The sequence below is a fragment of the Schistocerca serialis genome, chromosome 9 (assembly GCF_023864345.2).
Source record: "Schistocerca serialis cubense isolate TAMUIC-IGC-003099 chromosome 9, iqSchSeri2.2, whole genome shotgun sequence".
Classification (NCBI taxonomy): Eukaryota; Metazoa; Arthropoda; class Insecta; order Orthoptera; family Acrididae; genus Schistocerca; species Schistocerca serialis.
Window position 1 is genome coordinate 407,401,719 of NC_064646.1, and position 27,241 is coordinate 407,428,959.

A 27,241-nucleotide genomic window follows, 5' to 3' on the forward strand; every position below is an offset into this window, starting at 1 on the left:
CCTAAACTGTTTATTGTTCATGATTCATTTCTATACATGACTACACTCCATACAAATATTTTCAAAAAAGACTTCTCAATATTTAAATCAACATTCAATGTTAGCAATTTCCCTTCTTCAGAAAAGCTTTGCTTGCCACTGCCAGTATATGTTTTACATCCTCTTTACTACGGCCACGTGACCGAGTGAGGTGGCGCAGTGGTTAGCACAATAGACGTGCATTCGGGAGGACAATGGTTCAATCCCACGTCCGGCGATCCTGATTTAGGTTTTTCATGATTTCCCTAAATCGCTTCAGGCAAATGATGGGATGGTTCCTTTGAAAGGGCACGGCTGATTTCCTTCTCCATCCTTCCCTAATCCAATGAGACAGATGACCTTACAGTTTGGTCTCCACACCCCCCCCCCCCCCCCCACATCAATCCAATCCAATCCAATCCTTCGGACACCATCAGTTATTTTGCTGCCTCAGCAGCAAAACTTGTGTACTACTTTCAGAGTCTTGTTTCCTGCTCTAATTCCATCAGCATCGCCTATTTAGTTAGACTACATTACATTAAGCTTTTTTGAGTTTTATTGACACTCACCTTATATTCTCATTTCAAGACACTTCATTCCGCTCAACTGCTCCTCGAAGTCCTTTGCTGTCTCTGACAGGATTACAATGTCATCGGCGAACCTCAAAGTTTTTATTTCTTCTCCATGGATTTTAATTCCTACTCCGAATTTTCCTTTTGTTTGCTTTACTGCTAGCCCAATATACGGATTGAATAACATCGGGAATAGGCTACAGCCCTGTCTCCCTTCTCAACCACTGCTTCCCTTTCCTGCACCTCGACTCTTATAAATGCCATCTCGTTTCTGTACAAATTATAAATAGCCTTTAGCTCCCTATATTTTTCCCCTGCCACTTCCAAAATTTGAAACAAGTATTCCAGTTAGTATTCTCTAAAGCTTTCTCTAAGTAGCAAATGCTAGGAACGTAGGTTTACCTTTCCTTAATCTATCTTCTAAGATAACTCGTAGGGTTAGTATTGGCCTGTGTGTTACAGCATTTGTATGGAATCCAAACTGTCTTCCCCCGAGGTCAGCTTCCACCAGTTTTTTCAAATCGTCTATAAAGAAACTGTGTTAGTATTTTGCAAGTGTGACATATGAAACTGATAGTTTGGTAATTTTCACATCTGTCAACACCTGCTTTCTTTGGGATTGGAGTAATTATATTCTTCTCGAAGTCTGAGGGCATTTTGCCTGTCTCATTCATCTTACATAATTGAAGAGTTTTGTCATGGCTGGCTCACCCAAAGCTATCAGTAGTTCTAATGCAATGTTGTCTACTCCTGGGGCTTTGTTTCAAATTAGGTCTTTCAGTGCTCTGTCAGTTTCTTCACGCACTATTAAATCTCCCATTTCATCTTCATCTCTGTCCTCTTCAATTTCCGTAATATTGCGCTCAAGTACAGGTGCCCTTGTATAGACCCTCTATATACTCCTTCCTTCTTTCTGCTTTCCCTTCTTTGCTTAGGACTGGTTTCCCATCTGAGCTCTTGATCTACATAAAGGTGGTTCTCTTTTCTCCGAAGGTCTCTCTAAATTTCCTGTAGGCAGTATCTATCTTACCCCTAGTGATACATGCTTCTACATCCTTACATTTGTCTTCTGGCCATCCCTGCTTAGCCTTTTTGCACTTCGTGTCGATCTCATTTTTGAGACATTTGTATTCCTTTTTGCTTGCTAAATTTTCTGTATTTTTATATTTCCTCCTTTCATCAATTAAATTCAATATCTCTTCTGTTACCCAAGGATTTCTTCTGCCCCTCGTCTTTTTACCTATTTGATCCTCTGCTGCCTTCACTATTTCATCTCTCAAAGCTACCCATTATTCTTCTATTCTATTTCTTTCCCCTGTTCTTGTCAATCGTTCCCTAATGCTCTCTCTGAAACACTCTACAACCTCTGGTTCTTTCAGTTTCTTCAGTTTTAATCTGCAGTTCGTAACAAATAAATTGCAGTTGGAGTCCACATCTGCCTCTGGAAATGTTTTACAATTTAAATCCTGGTTTCTAAATCTCTGCCTTACCATTATATAATCTATCTAAAACATTCCAGTGTCTCCAGGTCTCTTCCAAGTATACATCCTCCTTTCGTGATTCTTAAACCATGTGTTAGCTATTATTAAGTTATGCTCTGTGCAAAATTCTACCAAGCAGCTTCCTCTTTCATTCCTTACCCCACCCCCCCCCCCCCCCCCAGTCCATATTCAGCTACTTCTTTTCCTTCTCCTACTATCGAATTCATCCCCCATGACTATCAAATTTTCATCTTCCTTAACTATCTGAATAATTTCTTTTGTCATATCATACATTTCTTCAATATCTTCATCTTCTGCGGGACTAGATGGCATAGAAACATGTACTACTGTGGTAGGCATGAGCTTCATGTCTGCCTTGGCTACAATAACGTGTTCACTATGCTGTTCGTAGTAGCTTATGTGGAGTTCAAATTTTTTATTCGTTATTAAACCCATTCCCTCATTACCCATATTTGATTTTGCATTTATAACCCTGTATTCACCTGACCAGAAATCTTGTCCCTCGTGCCACTGAACTTCACTAATTCCCATTATATCTAACTTTAACCTATCCATTTCCCTTTTTAAATTTTCTAACCTACCTTTCTGATTAATGGAAGTGACATTCCACGCTTCAATCTATAGAATTCCAGTTTTGTTTCTCCTAATAACGTCCTCCTGAGTAGTCCCAGCTCAGAGATCTGAGTGAGCAACTATTTTACCTCCAGAATATTTTACCCAAGAGGACGCTATCATCATTTAAACATGCAGTAAAGTTGCATGCCCTCAGGAAAAATTATGACTGTAGTTTCCCCTTGTTTTCAGCCATTCGCAGTACCAGCACAGCAAGGCCGTTTTGGCTTATGTTAAAAGGCCATATCAGTCAATCATCCAGACTATTGCCCCTGCAGCTACTGGAAAGGCTGGTGCCCTCTTCAGGAGGCACACGTTTATCTGGCCTCTCAACAGACACCCCTCCCTTGCGGTTGCACCTACGGTGCGGCTATCTGTATCGCCAAGTAATGCAAGCCTTTTGTATTAGACCCCCCCCCCCCCCTTCTCCCGATATTGAAATCTCAGATGTAGTGACTGACTGATCTGTAGTGCAGCCCGAGGCCTAGGTTTGGTTGAAAAGTGACAGTTTGCTTGTGAGTTGCTGAAAGCAACTAATGTTTATATCCACTCCACATTGAAAAATGCAGAGGGGCTCCAATACATAATGTTTACCCAGCAATCAGTAAAATTCACTGATACCTGTTACAACACGTTGATATCTCAGTGAAGATCTCACAATAACCATCTTGTGCCTTGATAATAAAGCAGCAGAGTCCTACATCAAAATATACATTGGCGTAGTAATGATGTTACGGACTTAATAAATAAGTTGTCCATGAGTAACTCTGCATGGTTATTCTTCGTCAGTGTTTCATGTTAATATTGATTTTGCTCCTTTTCCCAACAGTTTTTGTTGTATATATTAACCCCATATTCTAAATATTTCTGGTACTTGATTAATTGCAGTGTTACTGACATATTTTAAAAACTATGTTACTAAGATTTTGGTAAACATTTTTGGAATACAGTGATCAATAGATTATTATATTTTGACTAAAGTTCAGTCTTGATGACACCATTTATGTTTCAATGACATAGGTAACCGGTGTGATCAAGACTGAACTTTAGTCAAAATATGTTACTAAGAGATCTCAAATCAGTATTTAGGTAAAATTAGGGAAAGGCCACCATTTACCTGTAGAGGACTGGTGCGGTGCGCAGAAACCAGTAATAGAAAACAGTTAACACTGGCGTTCGGACTCTCTCTTGCTAGGAATAAAGACTGCACACACACACACACACACACACACACACACACACCTGCAGTAGCAACGAGTTTATTTGACATAATTGTATTTAGGTATCCATCCATATTGTGGACAGGAAATTCACTATTTGTCGTGGTGGTTACAGGGAGGGGTGCTAGTGTTAACAAGCACATGATTATCTTTCAGATGAATATGTGCCTATTACAAGGGTACGTGATATTTCGGCAAAACATAAGCCATTCCATTGAATTAATAGTATTTCTAAAACAAATTGCATCAAAAATGTTAGTCAGTATCATATTTGCTTCTCATTGTTTGTGTTTAACTTTATTGTGGCAATATAGTGTTAACACCATTTCGGCGATTTAACACTCGGGCTTTTGGACAACTTTGCTGTGATTGTTGCTGGTGTAGCTTGTCATCAAAGTAACGTGTTTGTTACAGAATTTGTTATTGTCTTCTGCTACATGTAGCATAAAGCAAATTGGCTTTTTATCTTGTACACTGTAAGGTAAAACTCATTGCATAGAACGAGAAATAAAGTTGGTTAAATGTGTTTTTGTCACATTTGTATACAGAGTGTTTTAAAGTTTTCTCTCTCTTTTTAACGCAGGAAGAGGAAGATAACATGTCGGAAAAGATGGAGGAAGAGGAACAAAGAAACGATCCTGATGGAGACAGTAATAAGGAGGAAGATGAAAAGCCACAGCCACGTTCCGGTGGGCGGCAGAGTATGCGAAACTTGAATAAAACTGTTAAGTACCATGAAGATGATTATGTAAGCTCAGATGAAGAGCGACGCACAAAAGCGAGGTCTAGAAAACGTAAAACTAAGTCACCAGATGATGATGATTTTGAGGAAGCTGAAGGGACCAAAAAAAAGGCAAGGGGTAGAAAGGGAGGTGGAACCAGTAGAAGGCGATCTGCAAAGGACAAAGATAAAGATGATGATGATGAAGATGAGGATGAGGATGTTGAGGAAGCTCCTGAGAAGGCAACAAAAGCAAAGAAGAGCAGGATGAATCGTGTTGATAATGACTATGACTCAATTGACTTTTCGAGCGATAAGACTACGAGTGATGGGAAACCATGGAATCTAAAGATATCTTCCTGGAATGTTGGAGGCTTAAAGGCATGGCTCAAGGTAAATCTTCAGTTATGTACATCATGCCACTCTATAGAGAACTAGTTTTTGAAGACAGATGTTTGATAGAGCGCTCCCCCCCCCCCCCCCCCCTTCCCCCCCCCCCCTCTCTCACACACACACACACACACACACAGGAGTTGAAATTTATCCTTTCTATTGTTACCAACAAAAAATTTAGTCCTTTAAACAGAATTACATTTGAATTTGAATAATCTCTGGCATTTGTAGTTCAGTTATTGTTGATCTCTCTGTAAGATCTTTATAAAGAGAAACTCCTGAGACTTTTTATACCAGCTGACATTTCATTTGTCTACATACTTTTTCTCAAGTTTCACCTCAGTATAATGAAAGTTGTGTACTGAATGGGGGGGGGGGAGGGGAATAGAGATAGAGATAACATGACAGCCTTAAGAGGAATTACGAAGTAGCACACGGTCACAGGAAATAGGCATAACTATTTTCTACCAGCAAATAGTTCTTTACTTTTAGTGTGATGTACTCCTTAAATTTGGCATTCTGAATTCTCAGTTAGAACACAACTACACTACTTAAAACGTCCAAGGGAATTGTCTGATTGGATATGTCAAAATTTCACCTTCCCCTCCTCCTGCCCCCCTCCTCCCTCCTGCTTTACAAATGCACCCAACTAAGTTTTTGTCAGATTTTAATTTATGAAACACCATGTGTGCTTTCAAAATACAGCTGAAATTACTTACATTTGCTATATGCCTTACCAGTTGTAGTGTACGTGTATTAATTATATCTTGCTGTGTAGGTTTACAGCTTATCATTCAAATGAATGTCAAAGAAATTAACCAGTAAGTCATGCATATTTAAGAGGGACACTAAGATAATGATGAGTGTCTTGTGCATGTGGTGCTTGGTAAATTGCAAAAATTGAAAATGGACATGTTTCAGCCACCACCATTATGTGTATGGCAGAAAGTTGTGTATCTTGGAGAGCATAATCTTACGTTCGCTACCAGAGTAGTGAGGATGTTATAAACATCCGTATGAGGAAATCCACAACCTTTTAAGAGATTTGCATGCTGAAGAGATACATGGCTGTAACAATAAGATTGTGATTAATGGGCATTATCTGCCTGTGGGACACCTGTACTCCCCTTGTACTAGGCTTTCTCAGATATCAAGTTTACTGCTTGAATGTAGCTGCTTATGGGAATGGGATAACATTAACTAATACCGGCAGTTCTGTCCTCAGTGACCTGACTGTCTTTTAGAAATTTCTTGTACTCGATTAGTAGAAAGCGTAAGAGAGATGTGCAAAATGAAATATGGGACTTAAAACAATGCATGACAGATTCAAAATTATTGGTTTTAGGAGAAAGAAGTGTAATTTCTGTGAGTTTCACTTTTATATTTTGATTTTTAACATCTGAACATTTGAAGTAAAACCTGGAATTGATAGCCATGAAATTTTTTAGTTAATATATGTGTATATAAAAGGGGTAGGCTATTGGAAAATGGATGTTGTGTATTTGCCACAGTAGACAAGACACTCGGATCCAGTAGATAGAAATTGAAGCTGCATGCGAGATAGTTTGAGCAAGGCTCAGTATCAAGAATTGGTGTAAACATATAATTGGATCCTTCTTCCAGCCACCAGACTCACCCCCAGATGTACCCCAAAATATAAGAAAACCTCAGCTCGCTAGTACATACGTCCCTACATCATACCATTGTCTTTGGAGGAGACTCGAAACAGCATACAGTTGTTTGGGATTATTACAGTTTTATAAGTAGTTGGTGTGACAAGACATCTTACGAAACAATACTAAATGGTTTCACTGAAAACTACCAAATACTATCTATATGATACTAAAGTACAAAGGGGACTAAAATGAGTAGAAAGATTCACGTGTTCATTAAGCTAGATAACGAGGCAGTTGGTCATTTCTCTAAGAGGAACTCAAAACATTTATCTCTGGACATGTAATAATATATGAAAAGGAAAGTTGCTACTCACCATATAGCGGAGACGCTGAGTCGCAGATAGGCACAACAAAAAGACTTACAAATAAACTTTTGTTCTTTGGGGTGTGCAGTGCAAAATGTCTGTTAACAACATGATGATTTATGAATAATAGCCAGCTACACTGCTATGTAAGTTGTTTATATTTTATCTCATTCACAATGAGCTTATTTCGGAAAATTGCCGTCATCAGGTGATCAGGTGCTCTGTAAATACATAGAGAAGCGATGGTCTTAATGTAATGGTTTTCTAACTATGATCTGAAAATTTATAATATGTCATTAGGTATTTTACGTTACACATAACATTGTTGCTGTCATGTCCCGCCTGTTTTGGAATTATTACTTTCTCCCAGGTGTACAGTGGAGATGTATATTGGATGTTACTTGTTTTCCATGTATGCTACATTTCTGACAGTTAGATCCCTCCCGCTTTTTACCTGTTTCCAAAGCTTGAAAAACACCTCTGAGAACTCCACTTCCTCTCTGTCCATCTCCTTCTTTCCCCTCTCATATGTCCATTTCCTCGCTCTCTCCTCTCTTATTGTGCAATAGGTATCCTACTTTTTCCATTGGAATTAATTTTTTTGCAAAAATACAATTATTATTATTATTGTTATTATTATTATTAGACAGTCTGAAACAAAAAGTACTTTATAAATTTGGAATGATACAGAAATTTATTGAGATAACTTACAGAATCGGTAGATATGTCATTTTGTAGCAAACATCAAGTTTGATTCACTTAGTGCATCAGTACCCCATTCCGCCCCCAGAGTGCAGTGAAGTGCACAGTTAAAATCGCTGCTTTCACTGGTACGGAGTGTGCCCACTGTGTGTTGGTTTCATGAAACGAATTGTGCAACCAAATGTTTGGCATAAATTTCACACCGAATACACTAAAGAATCTCCAGGCAGGCCTACTATTTACTCTTGGCGCAAAAACATTCTTGAGATGGGTTGTTCACTGCGACATGACAAATCACCAGATTGTCTGCATGTTGATGATTATGTTGAACAGGTTAGGCAGAACTTTGCCCGCACTCCACAAAAACCAGTGTGATGTGTGTGTCACAAGACTGGCATACCATAAAAGACAGTTTAGCTATTACTACATAGATTCGTACATGGAAACCATACAGATTCACAATGGCACAGCACATTAGTGATGCAGATGAGGTTGCTTGTGGGGAATTCTGTGCAGAAATGTTTCATCAGATGGAGTACGACGAGATACTCCTGAACACAATAATCTTCAGTGATGAATCAGCCTTTAATATCAATGGCATGGTGGACAACCACAACTGCAGAATATGGGACAGCAAAAATCCACATGCAATCCTGGAAAACATTCATGACAGTCCCAGAGTTACTGTGTTTTGTGCTTCTAGCAAATTGAAATTGTACAGCTCTTTCTTCTTCTTGGAGAAAACTATCACTGGTATTTATATCTGGATATGCTTGAAAACTTTTTAATTCCACAGATTGATGATAATCGAGATACCAGGGTTCATTACCAGCAAGATGGTGCACCACCTCATTTCCTCACGAAAGTCTGAGGTTTCATTGATAATTGTTTCTCAAGTCAGTGGATTGGCTGTGAAGGATCTCTACCATGGCCATCTCTCTCCCCAGACTTGACACCACTGGATTTCTTTCCTGTGGGTTTCATTAAAGGCCGTGTGTACGTTCTTCCCCCATCAAATAGTTTGGCCGACTGAAAAATCAAACATATGCTGGTGTTGGAAATGACACTTGATACTTTTGTTTGAAACCTGAGGTTGTTTTCTACAAAATGACACATCTACCAAACCTATAAGTTATCTCAATAAATTTCTATATCATTCAAAAGTTCTAAAGTCCTTTTTGATTCACCTTCACTGTTGATCAGAATCATTCACTGAAAATGAGCTGGTTTATAAACAACCGGACCTGCAACGCTTCGCAGTTGCTAATTTTTTTTTTTTTTTAATTGAATGTACATCCTAAATTTCTCCTCCGCTCCTCCTGCCCCTGTTCATCTCCTCCTCTCCCCCAAGCTCTGTACATCCTCTCCTCATCCTCCTTCCCCTCGTTCTTTGTCCATCTACTCCTCCTCTTGTCTTTGTCCATGCCCTCCTCCTCCCCCCTCCCCTCCCTCTTCTCTCCTATAGCGTCATCGCCCTATCTCTCCACTTTCCCTCTCTCTGTCCATCTCCTCTTTTTTCTGCTCTATGTCCATTTCCTGTCTCTCCCTACTTTCTGGCATTGAGCCTTGCTTATCATTCTTACGAACGAAACCTCGATTGAGAATTGAAATTGCTTGAAATCAATGGGTAAATCAGTTGGAATCATTGGTATATGGGGTATGAGAGATCTCTTGTAGCAGGATCTATGAGGATAGTAACTTCAATGGCAGTATTTTGTTTAGTTTTCATCTGCAAATGGGTAATTTCTACCACAGATTTTTGTGTTGCCGTAACAGAAATCTTGTTTTGCGTACCTGCTTCAATTCTTGTAGAGAATTAGCAACTTTTTAGCTCAACAGATTAAGATGTAATCAGCAGGTTTAATTTAAAGTTCACTGCCTTGTAATACATTGCACTAGGCAATATGCAGATCCACTGTGAATGCTGTTTGTTCTCAAATGCAGGATGAGTTGGTTGACATTTCTGAGCTGCTGGAAATCACCCTGACTATAGTCAAATGATTGGCAGCTGCTGCAAATTGATGTGTTGGAAGAGCTACCAAGAGTCGTGTACCTGTGAAAATGGTACCAAAGGTACCATCGTAGTACTATCCTCTCCTATGGATTCTGTCTTCTCTGCAGAAAGTACAGGATCTGTAATTATCCATCCACTTGACTGTGAGTGGGACATCAGTGTTAGACGTAGGCGTCCTGTACAGGGTTGACAGGGACCATGGAGGTTTAGAAGTCGTACCGATCCTGCTAACGCAACAAGTCTGAGGTACTGTCTTTGAATGACACTGAGCCAGTGGGACTCACTTCACTTGTTTTGGAGAAACCTGTTTTGTCTGGTGTCAGGAGGAAGCAAACACGAAAGGGTAGGCGTCTATTAATTGTCAGCAGTTCAAATGTATGGCAAATGATGGTATCCCGTAGGGAAATGGCAGCAAGGGACAGGGAAGGACACCAGGCACACCCAGTGTGTATGCCCGGGGGCCTCATTCAACGTGTTGAAGAGGCTATTCTGGCAGCTGCAGAGGTAACAGGGTGCAACCAACTGGCACACATTGGAACAGGTGATACCCATTGTCTGCGCTCTGAAGTCATTCTTGGGTCATTCCAGCGAATGGCGGAGAAGGTTGAGATGATTGGCCTTGTGCAGGGAACTTCAACGAAGTTCACAATTTGGAGCATTGTCCCCAGATCTGATCCTGGCCCTTTGGTTCTGAGCCGAGTGGAAGGACTGAACCAGAAACTTCAAAAGTTCTGTGACAAGCTAGGCTACAACTTGTGCCACGGGGTTGAGAACTGTACGGTCCCCCTAAATAGGTCAGATGTGCACTAAACATCAGAATCTCCTACTCAGGTAGCTGACTATGTGTGGGGTGCACACAAGGTTTTTTAGATTGGGCGACTTCCATCTAATCCAGAAAACAAAAGCTGTGGGTAACCCAGCAGTATCAGTGTAAGGTCAAAAGAAATGCCTTCCACAGGTGTGAGTATTAAAATCCTAATGATAAACTGCTGAAGCATACGCAATGAAGTGCGAGAGCTTGAAGCACTCATGAAAAGCAGTCAAGCTCACATAATACTAGGTATAGAAAGCTGGTTGAAACTGAGATTTTTGAGGAAAATTTAAGTGTATATGGAAAGGATAGGCAAATGTATTTGATATGGTAGACAAGAAACTCAAATCCACCAAGATAGAAATTGAAGCTGCATGTGAGATTGTTCGGGCAAGACTTGGTATCAGGGGTTGCCATAAAATAATTGGATCCTTCTATCGCCCACCAGACTCATCTCCTGATGTAACTGAAAACCTTAGAGAAAACCTCAGTTCATTTTGCATGGAAGTCCCACAATTATATTGTAATATTTGGTGAAGACTTTTATCATTCAACAATTTATTTGAAAAATTACAGTTTTGTTAGTGGTAGCCATGATAACGTGAAAGTTTACTAAATGTCTTCTCTGAAAACTAACTAGAACAGATAGTTTGGAACCTCAGGCATGATGGAAAATTATTGGATCTAATGGCAACAAATAGACCTGATGTTTTTGTAGATTTCCACATCAAAATTGATGTGCGGTTGTGGCCTCAGTGATTACCAGAGTACAAAGGACAACTAAAACAAGCAGAAAAATATATATGTTCAGTAAACTAGATTAGAAAAATCAGTAGTGTCTTGTCTCAGTGAGAAACTTGAAACTTTCAGCACAGGGCAGGAGCAGGTAGAGGAACTCGGCTCAAGTTTAAAAGAATAGTTGACCACGCACTAGATAGATGTGTGTCCAGTAGAGCAGCTCGTAATGGGAGGGAACCTCAATGGTATACAGTCACTGTATAGAAACTTCTAAAGTAAAATAAAGCATAAGGCTATGGATAGAGAGATGATGCTAAACGAAAAACATTTGGCTGTCGAGAGAGCAATGTGAGATGCCTTCAGTGAGTGCTGTAGCATGATATTGTCAAGTGATCTTTCGCAGAACCCAAGGAAAATCTCGTTGTATGTAAAGGCTGTTAGTGGTATCAAATTTAGTGTCCAGTCCGTAGCGAATATGACAGGAAGCGAAGCAAAAGCTGAAATGCTTAGTTCTGTTTTCAAATGTTCCTTTTAAATGGAAAACCCAGAAGAATTGCCCCTACACTGAAATCATTATAATTGAAGCTCCAGAGCCCTATAGAATCCCTGTCAGATTTTCTACTGAATTTGCGGCTGAGGTCTGTCTGCAAGAAGGGTAGTTGAAGTATCCGCAAAATTACTGTCCAATATCCTTGACATCGATTTGTTGTAGAGTCTTGGAACATATTCTGAACTCCAATGTAATGAGGTATCTTGAACAGAACAGCCTCCTCAATGCCAACCAGCATGGATATTGAAAACATTGATCAAGTGAAACCCAACTCGCACTTTTCTCATGGGACACTGAAAGCTTTGGATCAAGGCAACCAGGTAGGTGCAGTTTTTCCTGGTTTCCAAAAAGCATTCAACTCAGTACACCATGTAAGCTCATTGTCAAAAGTACGACCATTTGGGGTATCAAGTGAAATTAGCAACTGGATTGAGGACTTTTTGGTAGGGAGGACATAGCGTGTTACCTTGGATGGAGAGTCATCATCAAATGTAGAAGTAACTTCAGGTGTGCCGCAGGGAAGTGTGTTGGGATCCTTGCTGTTCATATTGTATATTAATGATCTTGCAGACAATATTAATGGCTACTACTGGCTTTTCGACAATGCCGTTATCTATAATGGTGGACCATCTTTGGGAAGCTGCATAAATATTCAGTCGGATCTTTATAAGATTTCAATGTGGGTAGACTGGCATCTTGCTATACATGTTAGAAATGTAAAATTTTGCACTTCACAAAACGAAGAAAGTAGTATCCATTGACTAGAATATCAGTGAGTCACTGTTGGAATTGGCCAACTCATATGAAACCCTGATGTTACACTTTGTAGGGTTGAAAAATGGAACGATCACAGAGGTTCAGTTGTGTGTAAAACAGGTGGTAGACTTCGGTTTATTGGTAGGATACTGGGAAAGTGCAATCAGTCTACAAAAGAGATTGCTTACAAATCATTCATGCGTCTGGCTCTAGAATATTGCTCAAGGGTGTGGGACCCATACCATATAGGCCTAACAGAGAATTTTGAATGTATACAGAGAAGGGCAGCACGAATGATCACAGGTTTGTTTGATTCGTGGGAGAGCGTCAGAGAGATACTGAAGGAACTGCACTGGCAAACTGTTGAAGGCAAATGTAAGCTACCCCGAGAAAGTCTATTAACAAAGTTTCAAGAACCAGCTTTAAGTGATTACTCCAGGGATATACTACAACCCCCAACACGTCACTCACTTAGGGATCATGAGGATAAGATTAGAATAATCACTTCACGTACAGAGGCATTCGAACAATCATTCTTCCCATGTTCCGTACATGAATGGAACAGATAGAAAGCCTAATAACTGGTACAATGGGACGTACACTCTGACATGCATCTCACAGGGGTTTGCAGAATGTGGGTGTACATGTAGAATTGTGAGCTGGTCTGAGATTGCAGCACACTCTGAAAATACCGCATTATGCACCAAATCACTGGAGTGTTACATAGAAATATAGCAGTAATATGAGCTGCAACATTGTTTTTCGCAAAGCTTCTTTCATTGGCATGTCAGATTACTATGAAATGTATCAGAACTTTATCATCTTACATACACTACTGTGTTTGGTATGAGAACTATGCTCCACATGCGGGCAGCTGCTTGTTTGCAATCTCTATTTCCTTGTTAGGTATTGTTTTTCCTTTTTAGTGTCCTCAGGGTTGCCACAGATTCTGGAAATCAGGGAATTTCAAATGTGTAAGGGAAATTTGGAGGAAAAAAGAAACACCGGAAAAATCTTGTTTGTATCTCAGTAGATGAAATGGTTTGTTTTCTGAGATGTCACGCAGCATCACTGGTTGGGTGCAGCTAAAAATGTACACTGCTTTCCTATTCCCTCATTACTACTGCTTCTCCCCTATCTAGCACTCCCTCAGCTTGCAGTCAGTACTGCCACCACTTGTCACCACTAGCCTGGCAGCTGCAGACGAGAGGCAGGGATGCATGAGGAATGGTTTGTTTGGATCTGATTCTCAGAGACTGTAGGCGCAGTGAGTGGAGACAGCAGTCATGCGTGCATGAGTCGTGATTGAGTGAATGTGTGCGTATTCTTGTTTTGTGACGAGGGATATGTCCGGAAATTTAGTTTTGAGAGTGTGATTGTCTTTTCTATGTGCGCGTCTGTGACTCAGCGATCACCTTTGCGGTGAGTTGCTACCTACCCTCGTTATTATTGATTCTCAGAATATTTGCACAAGTTATCTAAGGGGAGAGGAGAGGGGAAAGGACTGTGCAGGTGCACTGGTGTGTGTTTGTGGGTGGGGGGATAGAAGGTGCGTGTACATTGTGGCTGGAATGGGAGCAGGGACAAGGATAGGCAGATGGACGAGGACTAACAAAGATTGAGGTCAGGGGGAATTACAGCAACAAAAGATACGTTGCATAGAGGGTTCCCACCTGTGCAATTCACGAAATCTGGTGTTGGAAGAATCCAGATGACACAGGCTGTGAACAGTTATTGAAGTCTAGCAAATCATGTTGGACAGCATGCTCAGTAACTGGGCGGTCCAGCTGCATCTTAGCTGCAGTTTGGTGGTGACTGCTCATGTGAACAGAGAGATTGTTGTCATAGTCATGCCCTTGTAGAATGCCACACAGTGGTTGCAGCTAAGTTGGTAGATCACATAGCTCCTTTCACAAGTGTTCGTTCTTTTCATGGGGTAAGAAATACCTTGCAACAAGAGTAAGTACTCTATGACATTGACCAATTACTTAACTTGCATTTATCATGAATCTCCAAACGACTAGAATAAAGGGAGGTGACTCCTGTATTTAAGGAAGGTAAAAGAGCAGACCCAAAAAATTACAGGCTAATTTCCTTGATGTCAGTTTGGAGAAGAATTTTTGAACATAACTGAGTTTGAATAAAATAAGATTTTCTTGAGACAGAAAAGCTTCTTCCAGTAATCAGCACAAATTCACGAAGCATCACTCATGAAACTCAGCTTACTCTTTGGTCATATGATATCCATGGATGAAGGGCAACAGACAGATTGCTTATTCCTAGATTTCCAGAAAGCGTTTGACACAGTGTCGCACAGGAGACTTAACAAAGTTCCAAGCATGCAGTGCAGCCTCTTGATGCTGTATCCAGCAGCCCAGTATCCTGTCTCAGCCACATCCCTGCCTACTCTCAAAGGCAGCAGTAGCATCTCCCCTCTCTCCTATCCTGCTGTGCCCCCACACCTTTTCTGTATGACCATTTCCCATACCAGCAAAGATCATTGCTCACCTTAGATGCAGCTGCAATCGAGCCGTGTGCTCAGAAAGGATAGTGACCCTGTCTGCAGGTGTGTGTGTGTGTGTGTGTGTGTGTGTGTGTGTGTGTGTGTGTGTGTGGGGGGGGGGGGGGGGGTTGTTGTTGTTGTTGTTGTTGTTGTTGTTGTTTTATATGTACATCTGACAAAGGACGTTAATAGCTAAATAATGGCTTGCAGTTGTTTTTCAATGTGGCTGTCTGTCACCCGATGACTCCTGTGTGTTGTGAACAGTAATCAGTCATTCTCATATTGTTGTTATTCCGCTGCTGATTTCCGCCATTGAATTTTTGTAGTGTTGCAAGTATTTTACCTCTCTACTTGAATGTTTCTTGTCTAAGATCTTGTTAATCTTCCAGTCTTTGATAAACACTGTGGTCCTTGGAGGCATTTCTACTCACGACAGAATACAATAAAAATCTTATATCAGTATGGTAAGAGAAAATACGTATTGAAGTTAAGGACGTCAGACTGTCTCAAACCAGCTCAGCTGGCTCGAAAACTGTGTGTTCAGCAGTATCCATTGTTTCACTACTCTCCTACCCCAAGAACGAGTGGTAAAATGTCAGTGGGACTGTTACCAAACAACCTAACTACCCCAAAAAATTCCACAGTAATATTGGTTTTAAAGTTATTTTTATGTGTCATCTCCTTGTCACCCCAACCCCATCCTTCAAGGGTACTAAAGGTGCTTTATCATCAGACGGTTGTTTCCCATTTATTAAATCATATGTATGAAGTTTGGCCAAAATAGCTCCAGGTCTTCCACAACTCCAATACAAGCTTTTATTTATCTGTGCTCTGGAGCTAATATTTGTGTTCTAATGCACCCTAAATCACCAGGATAATGATTTTGTTTGTGTTCCATGTTTTTCATATTTAATCCTTGAGAGGTACTCACTACATCTGTAGTGATACAACATTCAAGACCTGTGTACATGCAGTGAATATCTCTTTGGTTTAAGTTCACAATTAACATCTTTCCCAAAATAAAATGGTATGTACTCTTTATGTTCTCTGCTGAATCACTTGTAACATCAGATGATGTCATAAAACTAATAACAGAAAAACTAATTTGCAATTTTCAGATTATGTTGATGAATTTCTGAAGAATTCTCTCTGTATTGATGCAGTATTGGCCGAAGCTGGGCTGTAGTTGGGTTGAGCATGTTTGGCTATGCTATTGTGCTGGGTATACATATTGTTCGACAGTCTTTGTATGATATTGCCTATTTTCAGCATTAAAAAGAGCAGATCACTTTATCAACTGACATTTTAGAATTTATTTTAATTGGTGTCTTTTGAACCTTGCAATAATTTATGGGAAAATTAGACCATTGTGTTGTGCGAAAAATTGGCTGGGCTTCCTTTCCAGAGTCCAACAGTGATCTGTATGCACAGAGATCTTTCCTGTTTTAAATTGTTCTAAACATGCATGGACAGAGTGCATATCTTGATATCTTCCTTGTTGTGGTTATTCATATGACAACTCTTGCGTCTGCAAAACTCTTTTAGTGTGGCGTCATTCATGTTCCAGCTGCTAATGAATTAGATCTGGAAAGCCAGCACTGGTAACACAATGTATCCCTTGTTGTGCCCAGTATATATTTTTCTTCTTAATTTTAATGTAGAAAATGTGCTTGGTTGTTTGGTGAACATTATATTTACCATTTTCTTGTCCCTTTATTTGAGATAGTTGACTTAGATGTTAATGTAATTTCCATTACCGTATCACGTATAGTTATACCTTGTTCTTAATGGGAAAAAGGAAAATGAATTTCCTATGTGTAATTCAATCCTCATATGTTTTCATTTTATGTTTCAGAAAAATGGCTTGGAATACATAAAACGTGAAAAGCCAGACATAATATGCTTGCAAGAAGTTAGATGTTCAGAAGCCAACATTCCACCAGAAGCAAAAGTAGAGGGATATCACACATACTGGGTATCAGGTGAGTGTTTCTCCCCCCTTTTCTACTGTGAAAAATTATGAAAGGCTACAAACCAGTCAGCCAACAATCATACTCTTATCAAAAAATCTAATTAAATAATGCTTTTAACCTGCATCAGAGTACTCTTCAATGTCTAGTTCAGGCATTTCATCATGCATAGTTGCAGTGATCAACAAACTGTCATAATATTTATGATTATCCCTTGGAATCATGTGTTGTCACACACTGTCTGCAGAAGTTCTACTGCAATCAGAAGTATGCCTTGTAAGCAGAAAGATGCACCAAAAGTTGTTTCTTTCTTTTCCTGGTTACTTTGTCGAGTTCTGTTTTATAAAATGCCGAGAGATGTTCATGTCTTTCATAGTGAAGTACACAAGCATCATGCATCAGAAGTTTGCGAATATTCTTCCGATCACTTTTAAAGTTGATCTAATGGAATTGCATTTTCCTGGACACACATGCATCTCAACTTTATCTTTGGTAAGAATAGAATTTGAAGTAATGAATTAAAATCTGTGCTGGGAATTGAACCTGAGGCTCCTGCTTACTAGATGAGATATACTGACCACCACACCAGCATACCATTGGGGCTAAGACAGTTACATGGACTACCATAGTCCAATGCTCTCCGTAATACAGACCTCAGTTCACACCCTCAACCAATTTTCCCCTTGTTAAATTGGCAGGATTGCCAATGTTACTGCAGTGTTACGGTGATGTAGTGGTTAGCCCATCTGCATACCAAGCAGGAGACCTGCGTTAAAGTCCATTACTTGAGCTTCTATCCTTACCAGAGATAAAAGTTAAGATGCATATGTCTCCAGGAAAATATAATTCCAGGAGGTCAATAGATCACCTGAACCTGAGGTACGGGTAGGATTTCCTCTTTACATACAAAGTTGGGGTGCTACAACAACATCAGAGAGCCTCGGCAATACTGATGATTTAAGAATGGGAAAATTAGCTGAAGATGTGAACTGGGGTTTGTGTTAGGGAGGGAGTTGTGGTAGCCACAGTAGTACGGTGGTGTATTTGTTCGCACTTGTGCTTAGTAAGCAGGAGACCCAGGTTCAAATCCCAGCCATGGCACAAATTAATTCTTCATGGCACAAATTAATTCTTTACTTCAGCTTCTATCTTTATTGAAGATAAACTTTTAAAGTTGAGAACACTTACGTACAGCAAAGTGCGAATGAGAATTGATTTTGTAACTTTGAATGGTTTCTTTTCATCCATCAGAGTGGTACACTGGCACATGCTCTTCCACTCTGTCTTGGAATGAAGAGTCATATCCACTTCTGTGCTAATTCAAAAGAATGTGTAACCAGTAGACTGTAAGTTCGGATTGCTCTTCACAGTCGTTTAGTGAATAAAGTAAGAGCATATTGACTATCAGACCAATTGTGTGATTGGATTGAAGAGTTCCTAGATAACAGAACACAGCATGTCATTCTCAATGGAGAGAAGTCTTCCGAAGTAGAGTGATTTCAGGTGTGCTGCAGGGGAGTGTCGTAGGACCGTTGCTATTCACAATATACATAAATGACCTTGTGGATGACATCGGAAGTTCACTGAGGCTTTTTGCAGATGATGCTGTGGTGTAACGAGAGGTTGTAACAATGGAAAATTGTACTGGAATGCAGGAGAATCTGCAGCGAATCGACACATGGTGCAGGGAATGGCAATTGAATCTCAGTGTAGACAAGTGTAATGTGCTGCGAATACGTAGAAAGATAGTTCCCTTATCATTTAGCTACAAAATAGCAGGTCAGCAACTGGAAGCAGTTGATTCCATAAATTATCTGGGAGTACGCATTAGGAGTGATTTAAAATGGAATTATCATATAAAGTTGATCGTCGGTAAAGCAGATGCCAGACTGAGATTCATTGGAAGAATCCTTAGGAAATGCAATCTGAAAACAAAGGAAGTAGGTTACAGTATGCTTGTTCACCCACTGCTTGAATACTGCTCAGCAGTGTGGGATCCGTACCAAATAGGGTCGATAGAAGAGATAGAGAAGATCCAACGGAGAGCAGCACGCTTCGTTACAGGATCATTTAGTAATCGCAAAAGCGTTATGGAGATGATAGATAAACTCCAGTGGAAGACTCTGCAGGAGAGATGCTCAGTAGCTCGGTACGGGCTTTTGTTGAAGTTTCGAGAACATACCTTCACCGAGGAGTCAAGCAGTATATTGCTCCCTCCTACGTATATCTCGCAAAGAGACCATGAGGATAAAATCAGAGAGATTAGAGCCCACACAGAAGCATACCGACAATCCTTCTTTCCACGAACAATACGAGACTGGAATAGAAGGGAGAACTGATAGAGGTACTCAAGGTACCCTCCGCCACACACCGTCAGGTGGCTTGCGGAGTATGGAACTAGATGTAGATGTAGATCAATAGGGTGATATACATTCATAGACACAAAAGTAGAGATCTTCCAAACATTCAAACGTCATCATCTTATCAGCATTTCTTCCACTTACACTGTTATTTAAACTTTTCCTTCATTCCACAACTGGTTTTGGCTTTTTAGGCCCCTATCTAGTGATTAACTATACTTCGTACGCCAAGAGAAGAGCTCTGACAGCTGGCAGCGCAGTTGCCAGTGTTAGACATGGATGGGCAGCGAGCCAGCAACAGTTGCCCAGCACTTTGACAACACTGGATTGTAGCCATGGTCACGTAAACAAAAGCTCAAAACGTGATTGGCTGTCGTGGATGTGCAAAGCACGTGCCCCAAGGCCATGTCAACTGTCTGAGCTCTTCTCTTGCCGCACGCACTGTAGGAAGTTTCCATGTATGTAAAAATGTCCACTTATCCTCATTTTGTGTTTCCATTTGATTTTGTTTACAAAAATTTAGTTTCTCTTCTTGTCTTGACAGTCTACATCTTATCTGCTTCTTTGGAGCCAGATCTCTTCTTTTTTCCTTACTTAGCTACTGCAACTGCTACAAAATTAAATGTGAAACAGTTACAACACTCTTATTTCTTTGAGTGAAAATGTGAAACAGTTAAAACACTCATATTTCTTTGAGCTAACAAATCCTAACTTATACTCTTAAAATATTTGTGTATAGTTTGGAAGAGATACTTGCAATTGTCATCTTTACATTTGGCTCTTGTAGTCATTGTCAATTAATGAAATATGCGCATTTTAATCAAGATGTCTTCTTGATTATTTCTATCTACACCAGTGAAATTTGACAAAGGGATAACTCTAAATGTTCTGCCTTATAGAGCCATCATCACTTTCTGACAGCGTGTAGTGTGGCCGCTGTCTGCAAATTTGTGTTACTTAACAAAACACATCATTTAGAAAGAGCACTTCTGACCATATCTACTGTCACATTTAAGCTGGGGGGGGGAGAGAGAAACTTATGGCAAACATTTCTCTGCTTTCAAGTGAATAGACGTAAGTGAAGTGCCTGAGACTGTCTTTTGTATTCATTGTTTTTATTCCCTTTTGTCATCTTCTGGATATGATTTCCAATAAACTGGACTAGTTGATCTAAACTTCCCCAAGTGTTCATGAAACCACTTATATCTCAATACAGAAGTCTGCGTCAACTGAAATAAAACATTTCTATTGACTGTTATTTAGGTATACAGCAACCAGCAAGAGCTACCCCAGTCACTGTGCTCCTCTGGATCCAGTGAGGGTTATGCTTTGAGCCTCTTTTGTTTCTTCAAATTTTCTGTCCTTGTGTTTCTGTCTAATGGTCTGAACACTAAATGAACAGCTGAAGTGTTCTCAGTAGCGTTGTTGCATGTGAAGAGACATAAATAATAAGAAAATAAATTATGGTAATTGCTCGTACGGAAACTCGGCAGGGCATTTTAGCTTTACACGTCACAAGTCAACAGCATGCCAAAATTGTAAATATATTACATTTGTCATTGTTGAGCAAAGTATGCTTCTTTTAAATTCTCTGGTCCTGCATTTTCACATATGCTAACACATCCAAAGTTTTGCAATAATAAAGATAACAAAAATGAAACGAGCTTATTCACTTAGAGCAAGATCAAAAATTTTACACATCTGCTGTTTCTGCATGAGAAGGGTGATAACACTACTGCCATGCTCTTGCATTGTCCATCGTGGGATTTGTGAAGATCCTTACTAGAGGCAGAAGCAGGTATCATTGCTAAGGTCTCTACTGATGTGATGGACATTAAGTGAGGCACTATAGGGAATGCTAGTGACAGAAACATGAGCCCTCTATCCCCAGGATATCTGCTATGAATTATTCCTGCAGTTTTCAATTAAAATTGACCTCTAGGGGAGGTTTTCAAATCAACAAATGAATGGATAGTTGCGTGCATTCGTTTTCCCACCCCTCCCCTGCCCCCCTTCTACACTGTTACCAGTTTTTACTGACTACCAAAACTCCAGAAATTGCAGTTTCTTGCCGAAGGCATAACTTTGAAATATTAGTGATTGGTTTATATTTAAAGACGGTGGTTTATGAACACACCATGCTCAACTCCTGGCCCACTTCCAGCTGGAGCAAGGAATCTTGCCAGCACCGGGTTTCACTCTCTCCCTTGTCTTAAAATCATCATCATCATCATCCAACACACACACACACACACACACACACACACACACACACACACACACACGTAGCAACACTGTGATACACACACTGTTCACTGGCGCATTAAAAATCTCAATTACAAAGAAAATGCTTGGAATTTGAGTGCTTGAGATGTGAAGAGAGAAATGGAAGAACCAACAAATATGAAAATAATCTCACATGGAAAAATAGTAGCATAATTAGCAGCAACAGGATAGCACGAAGAAATTTCGCCAGTTAAAATATGCTAAAGCAAAAATAAACCACTGGGAGAAAAATTGGGATGATTTTCTCATACTGAAAAAAAAACTTCTTACTTGAAATGAAAATACTAATCCATTCATTATAGTGACAATGCTGTGTTTTAAACTACCATTATTTCTCAACAATATAAAAATCATAGAAAACCAAAAACTTTACTTTCCTTACAAAAGTCTTAAAGGGCAATGCTTTTACAATTAGGCAAATTGAAATGAATACACTGAGATGACCTAAACTGAGTTGAGAGTTGGTCTCTTCTGTTGCAAGAATCGCTAACATTATCAGTATGTGCCAGTAAAAATTATTACCTTAAAAATATACTCGTGTGCAAATCCATTCTCTCTGTTCCGTATATGCTGTGTCTGTAAGTCCTCCCATCAGTTTAACAATTCCTAACAATTATCTGTAGCAAAATCCTCCTCCAGTATGCACTATGCTAAAAGTTCTGCCATGTTCAACATTTGACTACTACAAAGACACACAAGTTCAGAGATATTACTGTCAATGCTGTAAGTCGCTATTCCACAGATGACACACACGACTGCTTTGCTCTCGTAATGTGAAATTACCACTCATTCTGAAACTGTCTGCAAATAAATGTCCAGTCCACCTGTATATGCCCACCTTTCGGTATTACAAATACTGTAATGGAGCATGTTGCAAGTAAATAAGCAAAAACAAAAGAGAAAAAAAAGGACGGTGTGGGTGTATACTGGAGGGTGCCCAATTGAACATTTTTTGGACCAGTTCAGTCTTGAAGTGTGTCATTGCACAAACCCTGCTCGCAAGTGAGATTTCGTCTGAAAGGCCATTGTAGGCGTGTGTGACAGGCTCTAACAGTAACGTCCATCTTATAGGCAGCATGTCAAGGGTGAGCCAAGCATTTTATGATGTATTAATGGAAGAACACAGTATTTAATGTTGCCCGACAACTCATTTAGATTTCACAGTACAAAAGTGTGTACTTTCAGGCAGACTTTCCTTTTGGGTTACTCTTTTGTTTCATATTTCACAGTTAAGATGTGGTTTTTTTAAGGCCTATTGTTGCATTTCCAGCTCCGCTTAACCTTATGTCACCCACACATTCAGAGACATGCAGGTGGTTTAAAAATTTTGTGGGATTTATCCACACACTTTGATTTTTATATATGTATAATATTGTTCTTCTATCTTCCCAATTTACGTGGGTATCTTTCAGTACATGATGCGTGTCATAAGATTTTACACAAAGATTTAGAGAAATGGAAACAAAATGCAAAGCTCATCCCACACACGCTAACAGACGAACAGAAAGAGGAAAGACAAAGAATTTCTGCTGAACCACAGGGTAGTGCAAGGCGTGATCCTACATTTCTGTCAAAGATTATTGCTTGGGATGAAAGTTGGTACTTCCAGTATAACCCTCACGCTAAGCTTCAAAGTGCTGTGTGGTGGAGTCCTGAACCACTAGTCTTAAAAAAAGTCAGACAACAACCGTCAAGGACAAAGATAATATTGATCATATTCTTTGATAGTAAAGGATTAGTTCACCATGAGTACATTCCTTCAGTTCAAACAGTGAACCAAACCCTTCTTTCATTTAAGTCTTCAAACGTTTGCGACAAGCGATTCAACATTGCCGCCCTGATTTGGGATATTCTCACGACTGGTTCTTATTGCATAACAGTCAAGATGTCATACTGCTTTATCTGTTACCAAGTACCTGGTCAAACATAGTGTTATTGCCATCCCACTTCACCATAGTCGCCCATACTCTCACCTTATGTTATTTTTACTTGTTTCTGTGATTGAAAAGATGACTGAAAGGAAAGCTTCATCTGGATACTGCAGACATCCAACGGGCTGTGACAAATAAGGTTACAAGCATCACAATTGAAAATTTCCCTGCTTGCTTCCAAGACCTTAGTAAATGTTGGCAACTGTGTATAGGTAGCCAAGGGGTCTACTTTGATAGGATCATTACTTGGCAAGTGCAATTTTCTGTTTTTTAAAAAACTTTTCCTGGAGCTGGTCTGATGAAGGAAGTATTATTGTTATTATGGATTTGAGCATTTTTACCTCTTGCAAAATTAAGAGTTAGCCTTCTGTAATTGGAGCAGTCTATTGCATCCTCTTTTTATGAATGACTGTTGTGCACTTCCTACAACATTTGGAAGAGAATGGTAGTTATAAGAACATTTATAGTTTTCCAGACTTCATCTTTTCTCCACAATTCTCCCAGAACTAAATTGGTAGGTCATCTGGACCTGGAGCTGTCTGTGATCTCAGTTCTGTCAACACTATTTTAAAGTCAGTTTTCATATTTGGAAAACGTATTTCATCTACTAGCACTACTTCTTCTTCTTCAGTGCATTCCTCTGTCATGATATAGTCTTCTTTTCCACCATAGAGCTCTTTGTAATATGCTTTCCATCTTTCGGCTACTTCATCTGTATTCAGTAATGTTTCTTTGTTCATCCTTACCAAAACAGTATGACATTATAATGCGATGTTGTTGGCAATTTTTCAAATGCGCCAAGCTACAGAGCAGTCCAGGTTTTTTTAGTATCAGGTTTGTTTGTTTCACCAACTCTCAACCAAACTGTTATCTTCCAACCTAACTAATACCTGGGTCTAAGTTGCAGATCAGTCTGTTGCCACAGCCAGCTTCCCCCCTCCCCCATGTGCGACATTCAATGGCTTCTTTGCCAGCTGAAAACAAAACTGAGTATATGCACCTATAGGTGACATGACAGCAGTCGTTAACATTGCATCAATGGTCAAAACATATGACTCGTGTCTAACATTCCTCTTGATTCTAATGCCTTAATTACCCATTGTGCTTTATCTTTCATTCCATTTTTGTCTGTTTCTGTATTCCTGCGTATAGAATTCAACTATTCCTTTATGCCTGGTAATGTTTGTTAATGTTGAAAATCCTAAGTTGCACCACAGTCTGGAATCCGTGTTAAACTGTAGCACACCCCCCCCCCCCCCCCCCCCTGTCTTAAAAAAAGGGGGCTGCATAATTTATTTCAAAGGTTGTTGGAGGAGTGCAGTGGCATACCACCTTAAACAGGACCAAGAATTTCTTTCCTGAATAAAATTTATTATCTTTACTGTCATCAGTTGGTTTCCATCTGTGGGTGTGTACCCCCACCCCCACCCCCACCAACATCTCAGTGGTGTTTTTGTTACCACGGTATTAATTAGACTAGTTAACAAATTTAAATGTTTTTTCTGCATCTGGTTTGTAAATGGGTGGATTTACCAAATTTTGGGGTGCTGAATACACTGGGAAAGTCAGTTCTTCTCTATGACGTCACATTTCCTAGATACACAGCAGAATAAAAAATGGTAATAGTGAAAATTGACTAATTATGTCAAAACAAAAGTACTCATTCAGAACGTTTGAAATCAATACTATTTTATATGTATATATGGGCATCGTGCCAATAATAGGTCCAAATTTGTTCAAAAGATATTTTCACCTCTAATTGTCTTTGGTTTTTGAAAAATGCGGCGATGGAGCTCGTCTTTTGTTTGCTGTTTCATCACTCTCCCTAACAAGACCCCCAGCAGTAATCACCCACCATTGAAGGGTTCCAATGGACTTGGTAACGGTGTTCCATGGTAAGAATGTCCTTGTGAAAGCGTTCACCATGCTCATTGCTTACGGCTCCCAAATTTTCTGGGAAGAAATCAAGGTGAGAAAGTAAAAAGTGTTTATTGAGGGACATTCTACACCCCATGTTCTTGTAGTTGTCCAACAGATCATTCACAATGGTAACATAGGTTTTGTGTTTTCACTTTTCTATTACTCAAAAAGCCCTTCACAATTGCTTTAAAAGAAGACCAATCAGCTAATTGGATATCTATGAGTTTGGCATCAAAGGTTGGATCTTACAGCAATTCTCTTATTTATGGTCCAACAAATATACCCTCTTTCAGCTTTGCCTCACTTAACTTGGGAAACTTTTCTTTTAAGTGATTGAAGGCCTCACCTTCATTATCCAGGGCTTTTACAGGGTTCTTGATAAGGCCCAACTTGATATGAAGGGGAGACAAAATGATTTTATTGGTCTCAACAAATGGTGTATTGTTCACATTTACATTTCCAGGAACATATGACTTCCTTATAGGCCATTCCTTGACTGTATAGTGGTTCTTGGTGTCACGGCTGTCCCAAAGACACAAAAAGCAGCAGTATTTCATGAATTCAGCCTGTAAACCTGTAAGGAATGCAACAACTTTTAAATCACTGCAAAGCTGCCATTCATGATCCTTATATTTGATTACCTCTAGCAGCAAAGCCATGGTTTCATAAGCCAAAGGTACCAATGGAAATGCTTTGCCATTATGCAGTAGTACTGCTTTCAAGCTGGTTTTGCTGGAGTCAATAAGCAGTCGCCCGCCACTCCTGTGGATTATGTTGTACACCTAGCTACACCATCAGACCATTGACATCTGTAGGTACACACATTGAATTCTGCGAGTTGATATAGTGAGCAAAGGAAGCACCTCTTGATCTGAAACAAAATTTTTTTTCCCTGGAGTTAGAAGGTTCTGTTGTTGCAGTTTCGACCCCAAGAGCTCAGCTTGCTGTTTCAAAAGTTTTAGATTGCGAACCAAATCGTTCTATTCCATTTGATGAAAGAGCTGAGACGAAGTGTCATGGTATTGAGGGCAGTACTCTTCTATATGTTCAATACTTTCTGATTCACGTGACATGGTGTCTGGTTCCGTGGCTTTCAAGTTACAGACAGGAATGGGCAACCCCTCATCATGGGACACAGGCAAATGCACTGAAGATACATTTGGATACTTTATTTTATGTCTAGTTTTGCTTGAATGTCCCGAAATATTTTTAAGACAGAAGTAACAGTGGTCATTAGGCTCACACCACACCATCGAAACAGCAAATGGCATGGCTCGGCATTTTCCTTTCAGTTATGCAGCCAATGTGAGGTGCAAAATTTTTATCTTTATCACCAACAGGAGAATCAAAATACATTTTATATGCCTTTTTAACCAAATCAGTGATTGGTTTCTTTGGGCTTTTGGAGTGAATTTACCACATACATAACAAAAGTTGTTGGGGTGGTTTAGACAGCAACGAGATTTACTAGTTGCCATTTTTCTTAGTTGAGTTTGCACTATCTTTCACAGGAAACACTCACTGGGCATCTCTTTCACACCACTGGATTACCACACCAACCATTTACTGACAATTTGTAGATCTTTTAGCTCTTCTCTGCAAATCAAAAACAAACAATTAAACATCAGAACAGAAAAACAGTAAAAAGCAAAATACTGAATATGAAAAATGAAAAACCTTT

General features: G+C 39.7%; 1 protein-coding gene across 5 annotated transcripts in view; it reads left to right on the forward strand.

The window, feature by feature from the left end:
* Positions 1–27,241, forward strand: part of LOC126419931 (DNA-(apurinic or apyrimidinic site) endonuclease) — a 61,817-nt gene that overhangs the window by 2,928 nt on the left and 31,648 nt on the right. For all 5 annotated transcript variants that reach the window (XM_050087224.1, XM_050087221.1, XM_050087220.1 and 2 more), the window contains exons 2-3: positions 4,508–5,038; positions 16,949–17,075. In XM_050087224.1, the coding sequence (XP_049943181.1) occupies positions 4,523–5,038; positions 16,949–17,075 (643 nt within the window). In that variant the 5' untranslated portion in view covers positions 4,508–4,522. The remainder of the gene's footprint in view (positions 1–4,507; positions 5,039–16,948; positions 17,076–27,241) is intronic.